Here is an 18,597-nt window from a genome sequence, read left to right as displayed (position 1 = left end):
AAAACGAGTTAAAGTAGATTGGCCCACACTAGCACTTCCACGTAATAACTCTACCAAAGGCGATCCTATTCCAGGAATAGCTTCAGGTACGCCTGTCACAATTTTGACTGCCCAATAACCAATTTGGTCCCGAGGTAAGGAATAACCAGTTACACCAAAAGATGCGGTCAATACAGCCAAAACCACACCTGTAACCCAAGTTAATTCGCGGGGTTTTTTTAAATCCACCTGTAAGGTACACACGAAATACGTGAAGAATCATCATTAGAACCATCATACTAGCCGACCATCGATGAACTGATCGGATTAACCAACCAAAGTTGGCCTCAGTCATTATGTATTGAACAGATGAAAAAGCCTCTGTAACAGTTGGACGGTGGTCAAAGAGTCATAGCAAAACCTATTTACTAAAAAACAAGTAAGTGTGATAAACAATAAAATATGTTGACATGAGGAGGAACATATTTACTAGCATCTGCAATCGCCTGAATCTCGAGACGTTCCTCAAACCAATCATATACTTTATTGAGATAGGTAACCCAAAACCAAGAAACTCCCCTCGGAGAACCGTATATGAGAATTTCATCTCGTACGGCTCAAGCAGAAACATACAAATGTTGATTTCAACAGATATGTAATAGAAAGTTCAAAACTTCTTAGCTTAGCCGCTTGATTTACTCCGACCCAAAAATACGAAGTAAAAAAAAATTGGAAATCTATTCTTTGTATTTTTTGTATGATAAGGCCTTGTTTTTTTTTGTAATGTGTATTGAGCTTCTATCGCCTGCCGAGCCTCTGCCGCCTCGTCGCCTCGCTGCGCTGCTGCTTCCGGCTTCTGATCTTCATCGTTTAAATAGGTATTTCTCCGCTCGCAAATTTCCTCCCGTGATCATCACGACAGAAGGAATCGATTCCTTCTCGCGCGTGATCGATAAAAGCGAATCGATTCCTTCTCGCGCGTGATCGACAGAAGGATTCGATTCCTTCTGTCACTGCAACCCGACGCACGCGCGAATCCTTCTGTCGCTGCAACCCGACGCACGCGAGCAGTGTCTCTGTCGCTGCAACCCGACGCACGCCAACTGGTGTGTGCTGTGTCGGTTGAGTGCCGATGCTGGTCCCAGCGTAGAACGGTAAATCTTGAGCGTATCGGGCGGCTCGGCTCGGCATTTTAATCCTTGATCTAAACTACTGTACAAAAATGATTACTCATTTTGAAGAAGATATTTATATTTAAAAAAGGTATATACTTGATGTGCTTACAAAGTAAGTATAGTTGTCACTATTGATAAAATTGACCCTGTTAATCATGATCTAAGATTTTAATATTAAATAATATGTCAAGTGGATGTAGATGAGATGTCGAATTCCCGATGACAAAGCTAGACAAGTGGAAGTTTTAATACTGAGATTAGGCAAGTGACTCCTAATAGTAAGGTTGGGTAAGTGAAAGTTCTAATAATAAAGCTAAATAATAGATGAACTCTTAAAGACGAGGACTCTCTTGACACGAAAAGTCCTAATAGGTAGAGATATTAGGCAAGGTTAAAGTTTAATTATATGTTTAATATTTAAAAAGTATTTAAGTAATAGATTGTCTAGCTTAGTTAATGAGAAGACTTCGTCGAGGTTCGAACCTCATTATGTGAGAACAAAATATAAATTTATTTTGTCTAGAATTAGAACTATCAACCAAAAGTAATATTTTAGTTGACTAAAATAATTAGTTAGGTGAAGCAGGAGGAATGTTGTCTACTCCAAGATTAGTGGTGACCGTTGTGACCTAGATTATAAAAAAGAAATAATTAATTGACTAAAAGTAAAGTGAAAGTTTGATTGACTAAAATTGTAATAGAAATTTAGGCTTTGAATTTCATCCGGTTTAGTAGACCAAAATTGACATTTTGCTTAACCAAGAAGAATAGTCAACCAAAAACAATAGTCAACTTAAATGTCATTAGAAGATTCAGATTTTATCCAATTTGATTAACCAAATATGGTATGTTAATTGACTAAAATGGTTAGTGGACTAAAAATAATAATTTAATCTACTAAAATGACAATAGAAGCATAAATCTCATATTTTATTCAATTTAGTTGACTAAAACTCGATCAACAACAGACATATCTAGATTCGGATGAGATGGTTTTTTGGTCGATTAGAAAACAATTTCAGTCGATTAAAAACAAGCAAAAAAAACTTTATATAAGTTGATTTTGTAGAGATTTCATCATCATTACTTGTGTTCGAATCCAAAGATAATTTTCCTACATTCCCGATTCAATTTAAGGGATTTACAATAACCAAAAATCTTTCATTTTAGTAATTATTTTTATTTAATTATATTGATTTATATTTTTATTTTCTAGTATTAGTTGTATAGATTAAGAACGATAAAACATTTATCTACCTTTGGAAGGTACCTACAAAGAAAAAAAAAAGATAGTGATGTTATTAAAATTAATCCATCGAAGGATCATAATGGTGGAGTAAAAACTAAGGATTTTGAACATGTAAATTGATTTCCTCTCTATGTTTCTACTTTGTTTTTTAATATTGTTTCATTTTTTTTACATTTATTTTGTATATTAATCTGATTATATAGAAAAAGCAAAATTGAAAAAAAGATGAACCATCAAAATTGAAGCGCGCCTATTCACAACCTCTAGTCACACAACACGAACTAAGAGTTACTCAGTAGATAAATATCAAGACATGGAAACTGTTTATCTCACCTAAGTAGAGTATAAGTTATTGATTGAGAAAAAACAATATTATTGTTACTAGACATGTCATTTAATCAGCCTTTAACATCATTGGTCAATTCTTCAAAGCACTATATATTAAGTATTGGGACTATTCTAAAAATTCTATGATACATCTCATACTGAAAGGCTTCTTTTTTTTAATCATAACCATAATCATTTACACATTCTAGGGGTGCAAAAATGTAGAGTAGGTAAGTTTTCCTGCAGATAATCAATCACCATTATAATATCTTAGAAGAGAATGAATCAAACAATAATGGCCAAATCAAACACAGATGGAATACATAATTATGGTTCCGTTAATATGTGATCTTATCTAGATCAAACCTAGTCTTCCATAAATAGACAAAGATATAGAAGTAGTTAAGTTTACTAATAAGTCTGAGAGGTTCTACAATTCAATATATTTGTAGACAATTAGGACTGTAATTGTAAATACACAAAAAAAAAATCATGGATGTAAAAGATGATACTAAGTTTATAAAGATAAATGTGACTATCTAGGGGAGACCTTAACAATTTTTCCCATTAACTGGCACCATTATATGTTTCTGATTATTTACAAACTAAAGTAAATTCATAGTCCATATTTGTCAGACACAATTTATTGGAACATTTTATAAACAATTTAGCATAACTCCACTATTCATATGACCTGAGTTTCACAAGTTTCCAACACAACAGCACCATAAGACTCCAGGTTTTCTGCACTTTTCCTGAAATCTAAATCAATATGCTACGCGATTCTGTGTGTGAGAGCTATGGATATAGACACGAAACAAGCTCAGCAAACAGGTTCCATAATCTGTTAATTCCTGCCAATAGTCTTGAGCAGCAAGTGTCCGACCCACACCATGGAGAACTTGAGAGTTATGACCCCTTGAATACTCTTCTGGCTCCAGTCGACCAAGATTAGTTTGTGCCTTTTATACTGGAGATGAGGGAGCAGGCTCTACCTCAGGACTGCCTGATGGTGTTTTGAGAAAGTTCAGTGAAATAACAACATCGGTCATTGACGGTCGAACTGAAGCCTCTTGTTGCAGACACATTGCAGCAACAGCTACTGCTTGGCTCAAGCCATTCGGTGGATAATTCCCTTCTATAAGTGGATCAACTAGCTCAGGGAATCTCTTCTGGTCTACCAACATTGGCTTTGCCTGTAGAGATATAAATATGTTTCGGTAAATATAATACACGTGACAGTGGAATGTCATGACAAATAATATAAAGAATTGGCAATCATGCTGTAGATACAAAGATGTCCAATGCATAAGCTAAAATTGTTAGGGTACAACAACAGAAAAAGAAAAAAATCTAGTAGATTTCATACCCAAGCGACAAGATTCTGTTCATTTGTTGGCCTAGTTGCATCAATGGCCCTCCTTCCTGTGATCAACTCGAGCAAAACTACTCCAAAACTATACACATCTGATTTCAAGCTTAGATGCCCTGTTCTTGCATACTCAGGTGCACAGTAGCCAATTGTTCCCATCACCCTGGAAGAAACATGAACTTTGTCCCCCACAGGGACTAGCTTTGCCAGACCAAAATCAGAGAGTTTGGCATTGAAATCTTGATCAAGTAGGATGTTAGAAGATTTGAAGTCACGAAAGATCACTGGTGGGTTTGCCTTCTCGTGCAAATACTCTAGACCTTGAGCAGCACCATAAGCTATTTTCATTCTTGTGAACCAGGTGAGGAGTTTCTGATTGGGTGAGATAACTGTGGAGAAATTTTATTTATTCCCAACTGTAAGAACCTATCATACATTAAGTTGATGCATGAATTTAAAAATGAAGAATAGCATGCTGCTGCAATGTAATACCAAGCAAATGATCTTCTAAAGAGCCCATAGACATGAACTCATACACCAGTAGTCTTTGATCACCATCAGCACAGTATCCAATAAGCTTGACTAGATTTTGATGATGAAGGAGGCTAAGCATCAATACTTCGACAACAAATTCTTTATTGCCTTGGAAACCAGCCCTGTTTAACTGTTTAACAGCCACTATCTAAACCCAACAGATCATAACAATGTCAGTGAACTTGTCATACAATAATATCTATCTTTAATGAATGCAAGAATGCCATATCAAGTAAAAGCTTGACTTTGATTAATTTACCATTTTACCTGTCCAGTGTTCTCAAGGTAGCCTTTGTACACTCTACCGAACCCTCCTTCACCTAGGAGACATTCAGGTCGAAAATTCTTTGTAGCTAATGCAAGCTCCTCAAATGTAAATGTTAGCGCAGCAATATTACCCTTGCAAGAATCCCTTTGGGATGCTTCGGCGGAAGGCTTCTCCGGATAGTCTGGGAAATGGAAATTCAGAAGTAGACAATTTGAACATGAAAAAGTGCAAGGATATGGTTAATAAAGCATTGAAATCATGAGCATTACATTCTTGGCGAACTATTATGTTATAGAGACATGTTGCCTGTAGTCATTGAATACTTTTAGCTACTAGAGGGAATAAATGAAATGAGGGTAGAAGAGAATTTTGCATTGATGATTGCCTGAAGTTCCAAACCAGAAGTTCAGTTTAATAAACTAGAAGATGTTATGCCGTTTTGTTTTGATTTTACAGTCTACAGTATATATCTACAGCCTGTCTTTGGCAAGAAAAAATGCACTATTTTTTCAGACAATTTTTTTGTCATTCAAGATTCCACTAATTCAGTTTTAGTTCAAAATGCACACAAGAACCTAGATTTCATTTTCGTCCAAATACAAGGTAGTAGAGATAACAACAACGATAAAATGTATGAACTTGGAATGGAAAAAACAATGCATAGAACCATACGTCTTCCAGCATACAAAATGAATAGTTTATGATGGAGCCTAGACATCCATATAATTAGGAAGGCAGAAAGAGGGCATTATTGCTCCTTTTATCCTCCCCCATTTTTTTTTACCTTTAAATGGAAGTTAGGTCAAACAACAGAGTCTACTAAGATAAAAAAGAACAAAAAACAGGATAATGAAGAAAGATCACCAGCCGTCTTCCTGGACACATTATCCTTTCCGAGGCTTTTGCCGGGAGCAATTTCCTTCCTTTGGCTCTTTTTGGAGAAACATGGAAAGCAGCTCATTCTCGTCAAGTGCCAGTGCCTCCAATTTCCACCGAAACCTAGAATTCCATTAGGCATATGAATTGACGCAATTCACAGACGAAACGAATAGCTTCCGGCATCCGGGCCAAAGAAGCCTGAGCAAGTGGTTCCAGACACTGCCCTTGCGATCGCGGAACAGCACCACGACCTACCAGGCCACAGCTCCAATCTATCTTCGATGAAGCGCCAGCGCACGAGAGAAACAGGTAGGAGCGCGATCAAAGACCCCGAAAGAGTTGGGCACGGCTTATGGGGGAGATGAAAGCCCCCAGATCGCTGATGCGATTTGCGTCGAAGATAGATGTTTGGCCGGGGCGGGGCAGGAGGAGGAGGATGGCGGTGGCGAAGGAATGGCAACAGAAGTCATCTTTGCCGTTTGGGGCGGAAGCCAAAAAGTAGGGTGCCTCCTCCGGAAGCGGCGGCGAGGATCTGAGGCCATTTTGACCGCGCAGGGAACAGATGGGCGTCCGAAAATGAGAGACAAGGTTTGAGGCATTTAAATTTGAGCAAAATTAAAAGAACTTTATTTTTTAAAAATTAAAATCGTGAAAAAATTATTTTTTATTTTTTATTCAAATAATTTCTCAATATATATATATTTCTCTAGACATATAATTCCGAAAATCGTGAACTATAATTTCTCTATAGAGTTTTGTTCTGCTGGGCGTCTCTTCCTGGGCGACTCGTGGGCGACGCCGACGTGGAGATGCCGACGAGGCTGGATTTCTCGCCGCCCGTGGCCAACGATTCCGCGCGAAACAAAAATCCCCAAAATCGCGATTTAACCCTAAACCCACGATCGCCTCTCCCTCGTCGCCTCCCGTCCCGATCGCCGCCCTCGCTCACTCTTCGCCTCCTTCCCCATCAATGGCGGCTTCTTTTATCTCCATCGTAGTCGATCTCTCCTATTTCCTCTATCCTCTATTGAGACCTTTGATTGCTTTCGTGGGTCGAAATCCTGGTTGCCACCGGGAATTTTTTGTGCTTCTTCGTTGCCTTTGGCGCTTGTTTCTCCAAGAAGAACCCACTGCATCATATCAACTTGCGCGAAGCTCAAGGTTAGACGATTTTGATTTTCAATCGATTAAGGCTTTTCTGTCGTTGATTCATTAGATATTGATTTGATGAATGCCTTTTTCCATGTTATTTTGTGTAATGGGGATGAGATTTTAAGTAACTGAGTTGCAGTCCAAGGTCACTAACCAAGTTTATTTTGACATAAGCATTGCCAACCCTGTGGAAAAGGAGATGATGTCCCCCCCCCGACAGCTGAAAATTTTTGTGCTCTTTGCACAGGTCATTTCCTGGCTGCGGCCGGGAATTTTTGAGCTATAGATATGGAATCAGGGAGATGTGCACGAAAGCTAATACCAGATATGATTGCCTTTTGATCGGTACGTTTTCACATTTGATTATCTGGTGATAGGTTTAAAGTTGTAACATAAGAATCCTTTCTTAATTCACTATTGCTTGTCTTTTTTTTTTTAATTATTTTTTTGAATTCAGATCTTGATGACACCCTCTATCCATTGAGTTCCAGAATCGCCACCGAGTGCCCCAAGAATATTTTAGGTATATCATTATGTTGTCTTTTTTCTATCTTATGGTCTCTATTTTGTTTCCATATCAACTTTTCCCTAAGAATTGAGATGTATATTTTGTCATTTTTCTGAATATATGCTTGAAAAATTAGGGGTTGAAGAAAGCAATCTACTAGAGTTGTGTATTTTTCTGTATAAGCACCATGGAACAACAATGACTGGTTTAAAGGAAATTAAATTGTGTTATATTCATGTCCTGCTTATGTTCGATAAAGGTGTGCGCTTGCAGTAAAGAGAAGCGTTCTACTTGTTTCTCAGGCCATTGGCTATAACTTCGAGTATGATGATTTCCATAGTTTTGACTCTATCATTTTTTTTATCTTTGCTTCACATGTTTCATTCTATGGTTTTAGTGAATCAAAGAGTTTGCTGATTTCTCGTGGTTTAATAGCTCTGTCCATGGAAGATTACCATATGAAACATTAAAGCCAGATCCTGTTATAAGTCAACTACTGCTCAGCCTTCCAATTCGAAAAGTTGTGAGTTTCTTAGGCATGACGGTTGAAACTCTCTGATTCAACTTTATTTTTTTTCACTTCACTAACAAGCTCATGGATCGACCTGAATGAATAGATATTCACTAATGCCGATCAAGCTCATGCTGCTAAAGTGCTCAAGAAGCTGGGTCTGGAAGATTATTTTGATACTGTTATTTGCTTTGAGACACTCAGCCCACCATCCTCTTCATCTAGAGAAGATAATTCAGCCAACATCTTTGACATAAATTGGCTACTTATCGATACCTGATTTGAATGTTGATCTACCAAAGACACCAATATTGTGTAAACCATCCATTGAAGCCATGGAACATGCTCGGAGGATTGCAAACATTGATCCCCAAAGAACTGTAAGTTGCATTTACTATGAAATTTGCCCATCACCCTTTCCAAGATTCAGAATGCTAGTTGACGTTTTCAAATCAAAATGTGTTCTAGATTTTTTTCGACTATAGTGTTCGGAACATTCAGTCGGGAAAAGAGATTGGATTGCATACTGTTTTGGTAAATCTCTTGGTGCCTAAAACTTAAAATCTTAGAAAGTTTCAGATTGTGCATCATATAAATTGCTCATTTGTGGATTCAAGTTGGTACTTGTGAAAGAGTCAACGGCGCAGACCATGCTTTGGAAAGCCTCCACAACATGAGGGAAGCATTGCCTGAGCTCTGGGAGGAAGCTGAGAAATCAGAGGATAATAAACCCTTGACCAAGATTGCAATTGAGATCACTGTTGTTGCTTAGTTTTAGAATCAACTAACTTTTTTTCCAAAAAAAAAAGGAAAATACTTGAGCGAAGGGCTTTTTTGTCTATGAACCTTTGCTAGTTCATGTAATTTTTGGATGTTGTCATGAGTATTAATAATTGGTTTATGTCAGATTTCGTATTGATATAATGAGCTGACAGAATCTACATCGAAGCCTTGTAATTATTTACTTCTGAAAATGAGAACGATTGGCTCTCATTTTCTTTTTGAACTCTATTCCTATGTTTTGATTCTCGAACATCAAACTAAAGGAATCAAAAGTTTATACTTCAATGATAATCATTGCGTATTCAATTTTGTTTTGCTTTAATTAGCAATGATTAAGTTAGATGACTGATTACATGGTGGTTTCGGGACCTTTTAGAGTGGATTGGATGGAGATGTTTCGCTAAGATCGCAATCAAACTTTGTGATCAAAGTCTAATTTTATGTGGATTTCATGATCTTACGAAACATACTCAAGCTCAAAAATGGGATGTGATAACTTAAAGTCAACCCTGTGGAAATCATTCGGGATAAAACCATTCAGAACAACTAGATGAGCAGCACTGAAGATATTTACAACAACAGATAATTCAGACTGATAACTAAATATAAGACAGTTGATCAATTACCAGCTAAGATCCAATGTTAAGGGCCTTTAACAATCAACCTTTTCAATTATCCTCTCTATTAAGTTTCAAGTTCTTGTCATTTCCTGTGAAGCAGCATCGATGAATTGGTGCTTGCTCTTTGTCTGCTGCATTTAGGTCTGTTCTTAGAACTTCTACCTGTCGTTAGCATCTTGAAGCTGTTCTAAAGTAGTCACTACTTGATCCATGGTTGGCCTGTCCTTTGCTTCCGTGGATAGGCATTGTAGTGCCAGAGCAGTTGCCTCTGGGCTCCAACCACCGAGTACTGCCCTTCCAATCTGGGATCCATGATGTTCATGTTGGGATCGTCTAGGTGCGTTGCGCGTGTTTATGCATTTCAAAAATGAATACACAGCGGAAGAAACAAATAATAAGCTAAGTTATTACAACACTCGCAACCACGCATGCAAGATACAACAGAATTGTATGACAGCAGAAAAATAAAATTTAAAGAATAACTTTTATTCTATGTATACCTGCTGTATGACTTTCAGCGAAAAGGGCATGAACCGTTGAGTCGTCTCTATCGGTGATCCACGCCAAGTATGTCAGGACGGCTTCTCAAGCTCGAGTCGTGTTGCTGGTTACGTCACTAGCCGTAAATCAGCAACGGTCGATACAGAAGAATACCCTAAAATCGGAAACGCGCAACAACACACGTTGCTTTCGTTTCCGGGGTTTTCTAACGATCGCCGGTAATCTGATTTCCGGTGATCTTCAAAGGCACGATGGCTCTTGATCGGCTGCAACAGAAACTTGGTCGGCAGCAGCAGGCTGGACCAGTAGCAGCAAGCAAGACCGGCAGAGAGCAGTTGGCAGCAAACGGACAGAGCTTAACAGGAAGCTCCAACAGCAAAGGGGGTTTTCCGGCGAGCAGAAAACAAAACCCGAACAGCAAGGTTGCTCTTCCTCGCGTGAACAAACAGAAAACAGGGGCAAGGAAGGAGCAAGAAAAGATAGAAAAACTAGGATTTTTCTCACACCTTTTTCTGCCATCGACATCCTCATCCTTTTAAAGGAGATAAAGCCAAAATCCAGCCCCAAAACCTTCCTTCTTTACCATCCGATCAGTCAAGGAAAGAGATCAAATCTCATCCCTTTTCCCATGCAGTAATCGTAGGATACAATCCCCCATTTCCTTCTTTGCTCAAGATCGGCCATCAAGGGAATTTCTTTCCTACTTTATGCTTGGCGTCGGGCTGGAGGAGGAGGTTGTGTGCTCGCACGTTTGAGGAAGGGAGGCGGTGAGAAACCAAAAGGAGTGAACCGGTAAACCCACTTAGGTTTTTATGAACCGGTTCAAGCCAACCACTTTGGGTTTACTTGGTTTAACTCAACCCGAATCAAGTTAATTTGATTCATAATCAAAACGATTAATTCAACAACCAAATGAACTCCGATTTAACCCAAACAAGTTTCGTTTGTTTCGTCTTCTCAAGACGAAGCCTGTCATGCCTTCCTTTTTGCCAAAATACTTTCCAACACGAACCAAACCGAGTTGGTTCAATCTTTGGTTCAAAATCGGTTTGTCCGGTTCAACAACTAGATCATTTCCGATTTCGATTAATCTATCTTCATAAGATAGAATCCATCATTTGTCTTTGTCCAGTCTAACCGGAATTCTTCTGTTCTGAGAATCTAATTCCCAAACTCGTTTTAAGTCCTTTCAAACTTGTAATGCGTGTGACCCAATAGGTTTCCGGTTATGTTGGCCGTCCGAAATTAACTCCTAATTTCGGATCGATCATGAGTGGCACCTAGTAGTACATCATGATTCCCAATTGACCGGAAAATCAATAACTGATTTCAGAACAATTTCTAAACCCTTCAGCAGCTTTACTAAAATGTGTCTCGTTCCTTTCACCGTCTTATACCCACTTGGTTCAGGACATGATCTCTGTGTGTCAGTCCCCACTAGGCTGACTACGTCACACCTAGCCCAAGCTTACTTCCTTGTTCTGAGGATTCGAGTTACTCGTACACGTGTTCAAGAATACGTGTTGCTTTGGCCAAAGACTTTCAGTAACAATCCAAACAAGCGGCCGTAGGGTATACGTCTCTTTTATAAAGAGCGGTGAATCCTCTGTGGGCTATTCAAACACCTTCGGGCACTTCAACTTATACCCAATCATCTCGGATCCACACCTCCTTAGAGATGCTTACTTAAGACGTTAAAGTATAAGCTTCCACGACCAAGGTGACTTGAATACCGCAAGTCTGAGGAAACTCGCACTTAAGCTGCACTGCGAACTTCATTGACATAAAAGGGAACCACATGAAGTCTCATGGCAGGTCACTCCAATGAACTAGCTACCTTTAACTAGCATCCACGTTTATCTCTTAACATCCAATGTCTCCAGCTAGTGAGAGCTACTGCTTGGTAAACCAAGGAGTATAAACGTGCTAGTCTCAACAGAATTGATGACGTCCGTGTTCATCAATTCATCGACTAGGGAAAGTTTCAATACTTTCATAATTACACATGTAGAGAAACTCACAGTTTGTGATCGTATCACAAATTCTCTCATGCTATGAAATGTATTGTGGACATTCAGTGAACAAGTCTAAGATCCAATCAAACATATAAAATATGCACTTAAACAGTGAATTTATTCAATACAAAGTATAATCATAAGGCGATTGCCTTAGGACACCTCCCAAATATAACAGTTCATAGTACTTCGCTTGCTCTTGCTCATGAGATAAGGTTTTGCCCACTCCACCAAATAGTGTTGTCCAGACGGTTGGTTCTTGTCGATGGCCCATCGGCCGATCAATAATTCAAGAAGAACAACTACAAAGCTATAAACATCACTCCTAGATGTCAAATGACCTGTTAAGAGTCAAGTGAGTCAGTTATCAAGTTCATGTCTCAAGTTATTGTATCATCAAGAACACAATGAGGTCAGAATTTAATTGGCACATATATAACAACAAATGTGTTGATATATAGACATACTTTGCATTACTGATATGTCTGAAATTTATAGTGATTAAAACAATTGTGGATAGATTGAAGAAAGTTTAACATGCTGGATGATAAGTACAATTGTACTAGAACATGGTCAGAAACACTACACTAATATCAACAAAAGTGAAGCAAATTACCAGTCGCGAGATACTCTGGAGCAGCATATCCATATGTACCCATGATCCTTGTAGAGACATGGCTTTTATCCACAGTCGGGCCATCTTTCGCCAATCCAAAATCAAAAAGCTTTGCCAATCCAAAAGAAAAGTAATCAATTTATTCAGCATCACCATAATGAAGAGAGGATAAACAAGTAAAGAAAAATGACAAAAGAAAAAAATTAAATTAATCTGCACTCTAATCTGCAGTTGCATCGACCTGTACGCACACTCTTAATATTTATAAAAATAATAGAATCATTCACTTGTGAACAAACTCAGATTTGAAAATTCCACTTTTACTTTTTCTCCTCCTCAACAAGAGGAGCAAACTAACTCTATTTATGTTATAAATCCGAGAAATACGTTTTGCTTACTGTACAATGCATATTATTCAAAAATTAAGCTTTTACTGTGAATAGTTAACTAGAAAATCTATTGTGCGGGAAGGTAGCAGCACATCTGATAGTGCTACTCCACTCAGTTAATGTCCAGGTCCTTTAGTTTCAAAACTCATTTCTATGTGTCTTGAGCAATCATTAGCTTGCTTGACTTCTTTGTTGCTGCAGTATCACCAAATCAACTTGTTTATGTTCGTTTGCCTCTAGACAAATTAAAGTGAAAGAATTTCAATTTGACCACATTTACCACATACTCAGGCAAATAACAGTTGTAGGCATCCATGAAAAAATAAGCATTTTGTTTGTCACTAACCTGCACACTCCAAAGACTTCCTAGTGGGCATGTAAACAGGATCCATTCCCCAATTTTTCTGAAACTGATTGATCTGAATCGCCCAAGCAAGTAATTTTACAAAATAATCAGTAAATAACATGGTTTGCTAAAGATGAATAAACACAAAATACAATAAATATTCGAAGAAAGATTCAGTAAATGAAGATCCCTTATACCCAAAGTCCTTCTCTCCTGATCAAAGCACAAAAATGTCAAGAATCTCAAGTAACCAAAAAGAAAATTTTTGTCGATGCAAAAAATAATAAATAAATAAAATAGAGGACGAAATGACCTGTGCAAAGAGCACAAAAATTTTCAGCTGTCGGGGGGGGGCATCATCTCCTTTTCCACAGGGTTGGCAATGCTTATGTCAAAATAAACTTGGTTAGTGACCTTGGACTGCAACTCAGTTACCTAAAATCCCATCCCCATTACACAAAATAACATGGAAAAAGGCATTCATCAAATCAATATCTAATGAATCAACGATAGAAAAGCCTTAATCGATTGAAAATTAAAATCGTCTAACCTTGAGCTTCGCGCAAGTCGATATGATGCAGTGGGTTCTTCTTGGAGAAACAAGCGCCAAAGGCAACGAAGAAGCACAAAAAATTCCCGGTCGCAGCCAGGATTTCGACCCACGAAAGCAATCAAAGGTCTCAATAGAGGATAGAGGAAATAGGAGAGATCGACTACGATGGAGATAAAAGAAGCCGCCATTGATGGGGAAGGAGGCGAAGAGTGAGCGAGGGCGGCGATCGGGACGGGAGGCGACGAGGGAGAGGCGATCGTGGATTTAGGGTTAAATCACGATTTTGGGGATTTTTGTTTCGCGCGGAATCGCTGGCCACGGGTGGCGAGAAATCCAACCACGTCGGCATCTCCATGTCGGCGTCGCCCACGAGTCGCCCAGGAAGAGACGTCCAGCAGAACAAAACTCTATATATATATATATATATATATATAATTATTATTTTAACGATTATAATATGAAATTGTAATAGTTATAGTTCATAATTATTATAATATAAATATTTATCTTTATCAATATTATATTATAAATAATATTTTAATTTTTATCTATATTAATAATATTATATTTTAATAATTATACTTTATACTTATTATAATATAAATACTTCTAATCAACATGGATTAATATTATGTTATAGCAATTATGATATAACATAAATAATTTATTTCATATCAATTATAGTCAATATTATATTATAACAACTACAAAATGGTTATAACAATTATAACTACTATAACTATATAACAATTATAATCTATAATTGCTATAACTGTATAACAATTATAATTTTATAGCTACTACAATATCATCAAAAATAAAAATATTTTTGAAAATCAAAATAGACTGGGACGATATGATACACTATTTTAATATAGGTTTTGGATAGTAGAATTAGAATAAATTGAACTTTAGTTTATTTTTTCTCTGAATTTAAATAATTTATTTTCTAAAATCTAATTTGAATTATAAATGCAAAGGTCTAAATTGTTTTTCAATCAAAACAAGTAAATTTAAATTCTCTCAATTTAGTTAAATTTATCTATAAATTGATTAAATTAGAAAAAACAAAAGAAGAAGCTATGTGTTGTGTTCCTTAGCCTTTAGAATTTTATTGAGATTTTTTTTTGATGATTGAATCTTTAAGGATTATATAGTAATTCTAGCTAAATACATTGTTAAATGACTCTAAATTTATTGAATTCTAAAAATAAATTTTGTATTATGTGGCTTGGAGCCCTTAGAGTGATACTGTAATTTCTTTTTAGATTTTAGTCCTAAAAGGAAATCAACAGTTTAGGACAAACTGTTAGAAACCCTAATTAAGTTTTATAAACAAATTATGTATTGAGTTCCTTAATGTCTTTAGAGTTTCGCTATGGTTTTATTCTTATACACACACATATTTTAAAAACTTTATCTGATTGTTTATATTGGTGCAGTAATAGATGGCTTCATTATTTATAGATATAGTTGGAAGGTTGCATTCATGACCAGCTTGATCTTGTTAGACCAAGGATGCATGTTTTAGATATTTTTACCGTATAGTACAATATGTTGGGATAATATTGTTGGAAAATTTGTGAATGAAAAAAAATGAAAGAAACTCCAATATGAGATTTTTTTTTTTAGTCCGAGTTTTGTGATTAAAAGGTTGGTGTTTCAATCAATACATCGTAGATGATACAAATACTGATTTAAGGTTCGGTCAACGTGCACGCTCCTCGAAGAGAGTCATCCAAAGAGAAGAGAGGTCCTGAAAAGTATTCCAAAAAGAGGATTAGAATGACGCCGGGGTCGGATCCCGGTAAGCCACTCCGACGCTTAAGTTAGGATTCGACGTGAAAGAATTTAATGACTTGTGGAAATTAGGATAGATATGTGTGTGTACCTGTGCCCGTGAGCATGAGCTACTTTTTTATAGCAGTTAATCTCCGAAATTTTAGTAACCGTCGAGAAATATTCGAGTAGACTGGTTTTGTCCTAGAAAGATTCTGTCTGTTGATATATATTAGTTCCTATTGCCGCAGAAGAATAGGTTATATTCTTTTTCCGATTTAAGTGGAACAACTGGGTCTTTAAATAAGTATCACGCGCTAGAAATTAACTCCGGATGTAGAAGACACATCGATATCGCACCCCGAGATCACCTCAAGAGGCGAGAAGCATGCCGAGACCAAGTTCTGAAGTTGACGCGTGAAACAAGAGTTGTGCCGAGACCGAGTTATGAGGTCAACACATGATGCTGGAGGCGTGCCGAGACCAAGTCGTGAGGTCGGCACGTGAAGCGGAAGCTGTGCCAAGACTGAGTTATGAGGTCGGCACATGATGCTGGAGGCCTGCCGAGATCGAGTCGTGAAGTCGGCACATGGTGCTGGAGGCATGTCGAGACCGAGTCGTGAGGTCGACACATGGTGTTGGAGGCACGTCCAGACTGTAGCAGGAGCTTGACATATGCTTAATGAAGCATACCGAGATAAGAGAGAGATCAAGATTTCCTGAATTAACGAATGTTTATTTTTACTCTTTTTTCCTTACTTTCCATTGCACTCGACGTCCACGTAATTGTCAAATATTCCCACCGGATCATAAGCCTCCCGAGCTTGTCTAGTCGAAGGAGGCAAAGTCCAACTGACTGGACTTGAGTCAGACCCAAAATATTAGGTTTATTTAATAATCCTTAACCTTGTCTATGCCTAAGTCTATCGAGGATATTATCGTAGGCTTCTGGACTCATTTATCAACCTATCTGGTCCCTTGATTTTGATTTTCAACGGGGAGGATCTGATGGCCGTTTGGTTTTAACTCGCGATTTTAACTGCTTCCGTGCTTACTCGACGCTCAAACCCTAACCTCGCGCGCTCTGTCCGATCTTGTGCCTCCGTCTTCTTCCTTCATCTTCCCCGTTCTTCTCCAGTAAGTTCAGTCCCTCTTAGTACACTTCTCTTTACTTTTTGCGTCTTCTTCATTCTCTGGGTTGTTAGCTAGGTTTGTAGCTGTTACAGTTTTGCCATTTCGATTTAGTTCGCCTGATTAGTGAGGTTTAGGTTTCGTGTCTAGACTTAGGTTCTACACTTCGACCTAGTTCTTCTATGGCCACCCTCATCCCTTGGTACGAGACTCAGGAGTCTTCCATATCTTCTATGGACGACGAGATACTGCTTAGGGCACAATTCGGCATCCCCTGACCATAGGATTAGCCTTCCATCTCCCAATCAGCGACCTCATGAACCTCCTCCTAGCTACGCTACCTTCTTTCAGGGGCAGTTAGAAGACAAAAATTCACTAAAATTAAATGAGAAGTAGGATAATCAAAATTAAAAAATTATTTAGTTGTATTATTAAATTCTTTTAAAATTTCACAAATACTACTACAAATATTCCATTGGTATGAAAATAAATAATAAATATATATTAAAATTATTAATAGTTTATGTAAAACATAAACATAATAATTCTTTATATTGAAATAAATCTTGTAATAATTGATACGTTGAATTCTAATATTTTAATATATCACGTGGAAATTTTTAGGTCTCATTCTATTATTTTTACAAAATGTATCATATTGTTTCATTATAGATGGATGTGATCACAAATAAGAAATAACAGTTCTAATTGATTTAATATGGTTTTTTAAAATTCTTAATCCATCTTGAATATATAAATTTAAAATATGGTATACACAATAAATATGAAAAAATAAATTACCAATAAATAAGTTGACATATAAATTTTAGTTCAGCAATACTAGTGGTATTAAAACTAATATTAATAAATAATATTAAAAATATTTTATGAATTAATCCATATTCTTCTAAAATTAAACATAATAATTGTGAGATATTATGGACAGTATGTGATTCATTAAAAATTCTATAAGCTAACAATCTTTTTTGGATATTCTAGGAGTTATCGATCCAATGGCAAGTCACACTTATATATAAATGTCTTTACCAATAATCACTCTAAATATATCTAAACATAAAAAATTTATTATTTAATTTAATAAAATTTTCAATTAAATTTTTTATCTTATTTGACTAATTTTTTAATTGTACGAGTAAGTGTAGTTTAAAAACACATTTAACAGATGAATTAAGAGATTCTTTACAAAAAATTTTGAAAGTGCATTTAGATCTAAAATTAAATGAAAGATGCTATACAGAAACAAATCTAACTAATGATTCTCTTAATTTATTATCAAAATATAAAAATAAATCATACTTCCATTAGTGGAAAATTTAGATAATTGTACTTGAGAATAGTTGATTCCATATTTTATCGGGTGCTTCATTTCTACGTGTTGTCTCAACGATCCATAGGCGTCTGCGGTGGCTTGGAATTTGTAGAAGCAATGCAGTACTTACATTTTGCACATAATTTTTCCGAGGGAAGAGTGACATTCTCAAAATTTTTAATAAAATAAAAAATTTTAAAGGAGAAACTTCCTGAATCTTAGAAATAATAACATCGATACTTATTTGTGTTTTGAGTGTTAGAAGTTACTCAGTCTCATCATCGGTGGATTGAATATTGAGCTCCTCATTCGGATTCATTATTTTCAAGCTTCTTTGAGATTAAAATGATGAACCTGCTCGGCTTCCTTCCATTGTAGTTAGAAGTGGAAGTCGAAAACGTGTAGAATTAGAGTTGAAAGCGCATAGAGATTGTGGAATTGACGAGAGTAGAGAAGATAAGTATAGAAACTATGAAATGACCTTTTTATTTATAAAGTTTAGAAAGTAAAGGATGTTAATCGTAATCATTGATAAAAAAAATAATCAAATGATCTCATCTGTTGAAAAAAAATACAAAAA

General features: G+C 36.7%; 2 protein-coding genes, 2 long non-coding RNA genes and 1 pseudogene across 6 annotated transcripts in view; 2 read left to right on the top strand and 3 right to left on the bottom strand.

Moving 5' to 3' along the window:
• Positions 1–741, bottom strand: part of LOC141826231 (cytochrome b6-like) — an 11,766-nt pseudogene extending 11,025 nt beyond the window's left edge.
• Positions 1–18,597, top strand: part of LOC141825924 (uncharacterized) — a 96,898-nt gene that overhangs the window by 32,724 nt on the left and 45,577 nt on the right. The gene's annotated exons all lie outside the window — the stretch shown is intronic.
• On the bottom strand, positions 3,323–5,957 carry LOC141825943 (putative serine/threonine-protein kinase PBL26). The gene is made up of 5 exons (XM_074713203.1): positions 5,769–5,957; positions 4,904–5,085; positions 4,595–4,784; positions 4,100–4,491; positions 3,323–3,926 (listed from the first exon to the last, which is right to left on the bottom strand). The coding sequence occupies exons 1-5, from the start codon at positions 5,920–5,922 to the stop codon at positions 3,696–3,698; spliced, it is 1,149 nt and encodes a 382-aa protein (XP_074569304.1). The 5' UTR covers positions 5,923–5,957; the 3' UTR covers positions 3,323–3,695.
• Positions 7,894–8,724, top strand: LOC141827407 (putative proteasome inhibitor; the record flags this gene model as incomplete). 3 transcript variants are annotated; one of them, XM_074714636.1, is given in 4 exon segments in its annotated part: positions 7,894–7,966; positions 8,061–8,334; positions 8,423–8,488; positions 8,588–8,724. In XM_074714636.1, coding segments are annotated over 2 exon segments (247 nt in total), but the record flags the coding sequence as incomplete, so codon positions are not given.
• Positions 12,060–14,026, bottom strand: LOC141828405 (uncharacterized). The gene is made up of 5 exons (XR_012601761.1): positions 13,775–14,026; positions 13,538–13,659; positions 13,225–13,437; positions 12,490–12,598; positions 12,060–12,214 (listed from the first exon to the last, which is right to left on the bottom strand). It is a non-coding gene; the product is annotated as an uncharacterized LOC141828405 (long non-coding RNA).

The sequence above is a fragment of the Curcuma longa genome, chromosome 4 (genome assembly GCF_044706935.1).
Source record: "Curcuma longa cultivar G26 ecotype Majalengka, Jawa Barat chromosome 4, ITB_CL_G26_1.1, whole genome shotgun sequence".
NCBI lineage: Eukaryota > Viridiplantae > Streptophyta > Magnoliopsida > Zingiberales > Zingiberaceae > Curcuma > Curcuma longa.
The sequence above is the reverse complement of the archived record's forward strand: the minus strand, read 5'-3'. Positions and strand labels throughout refer to the sequence as shown.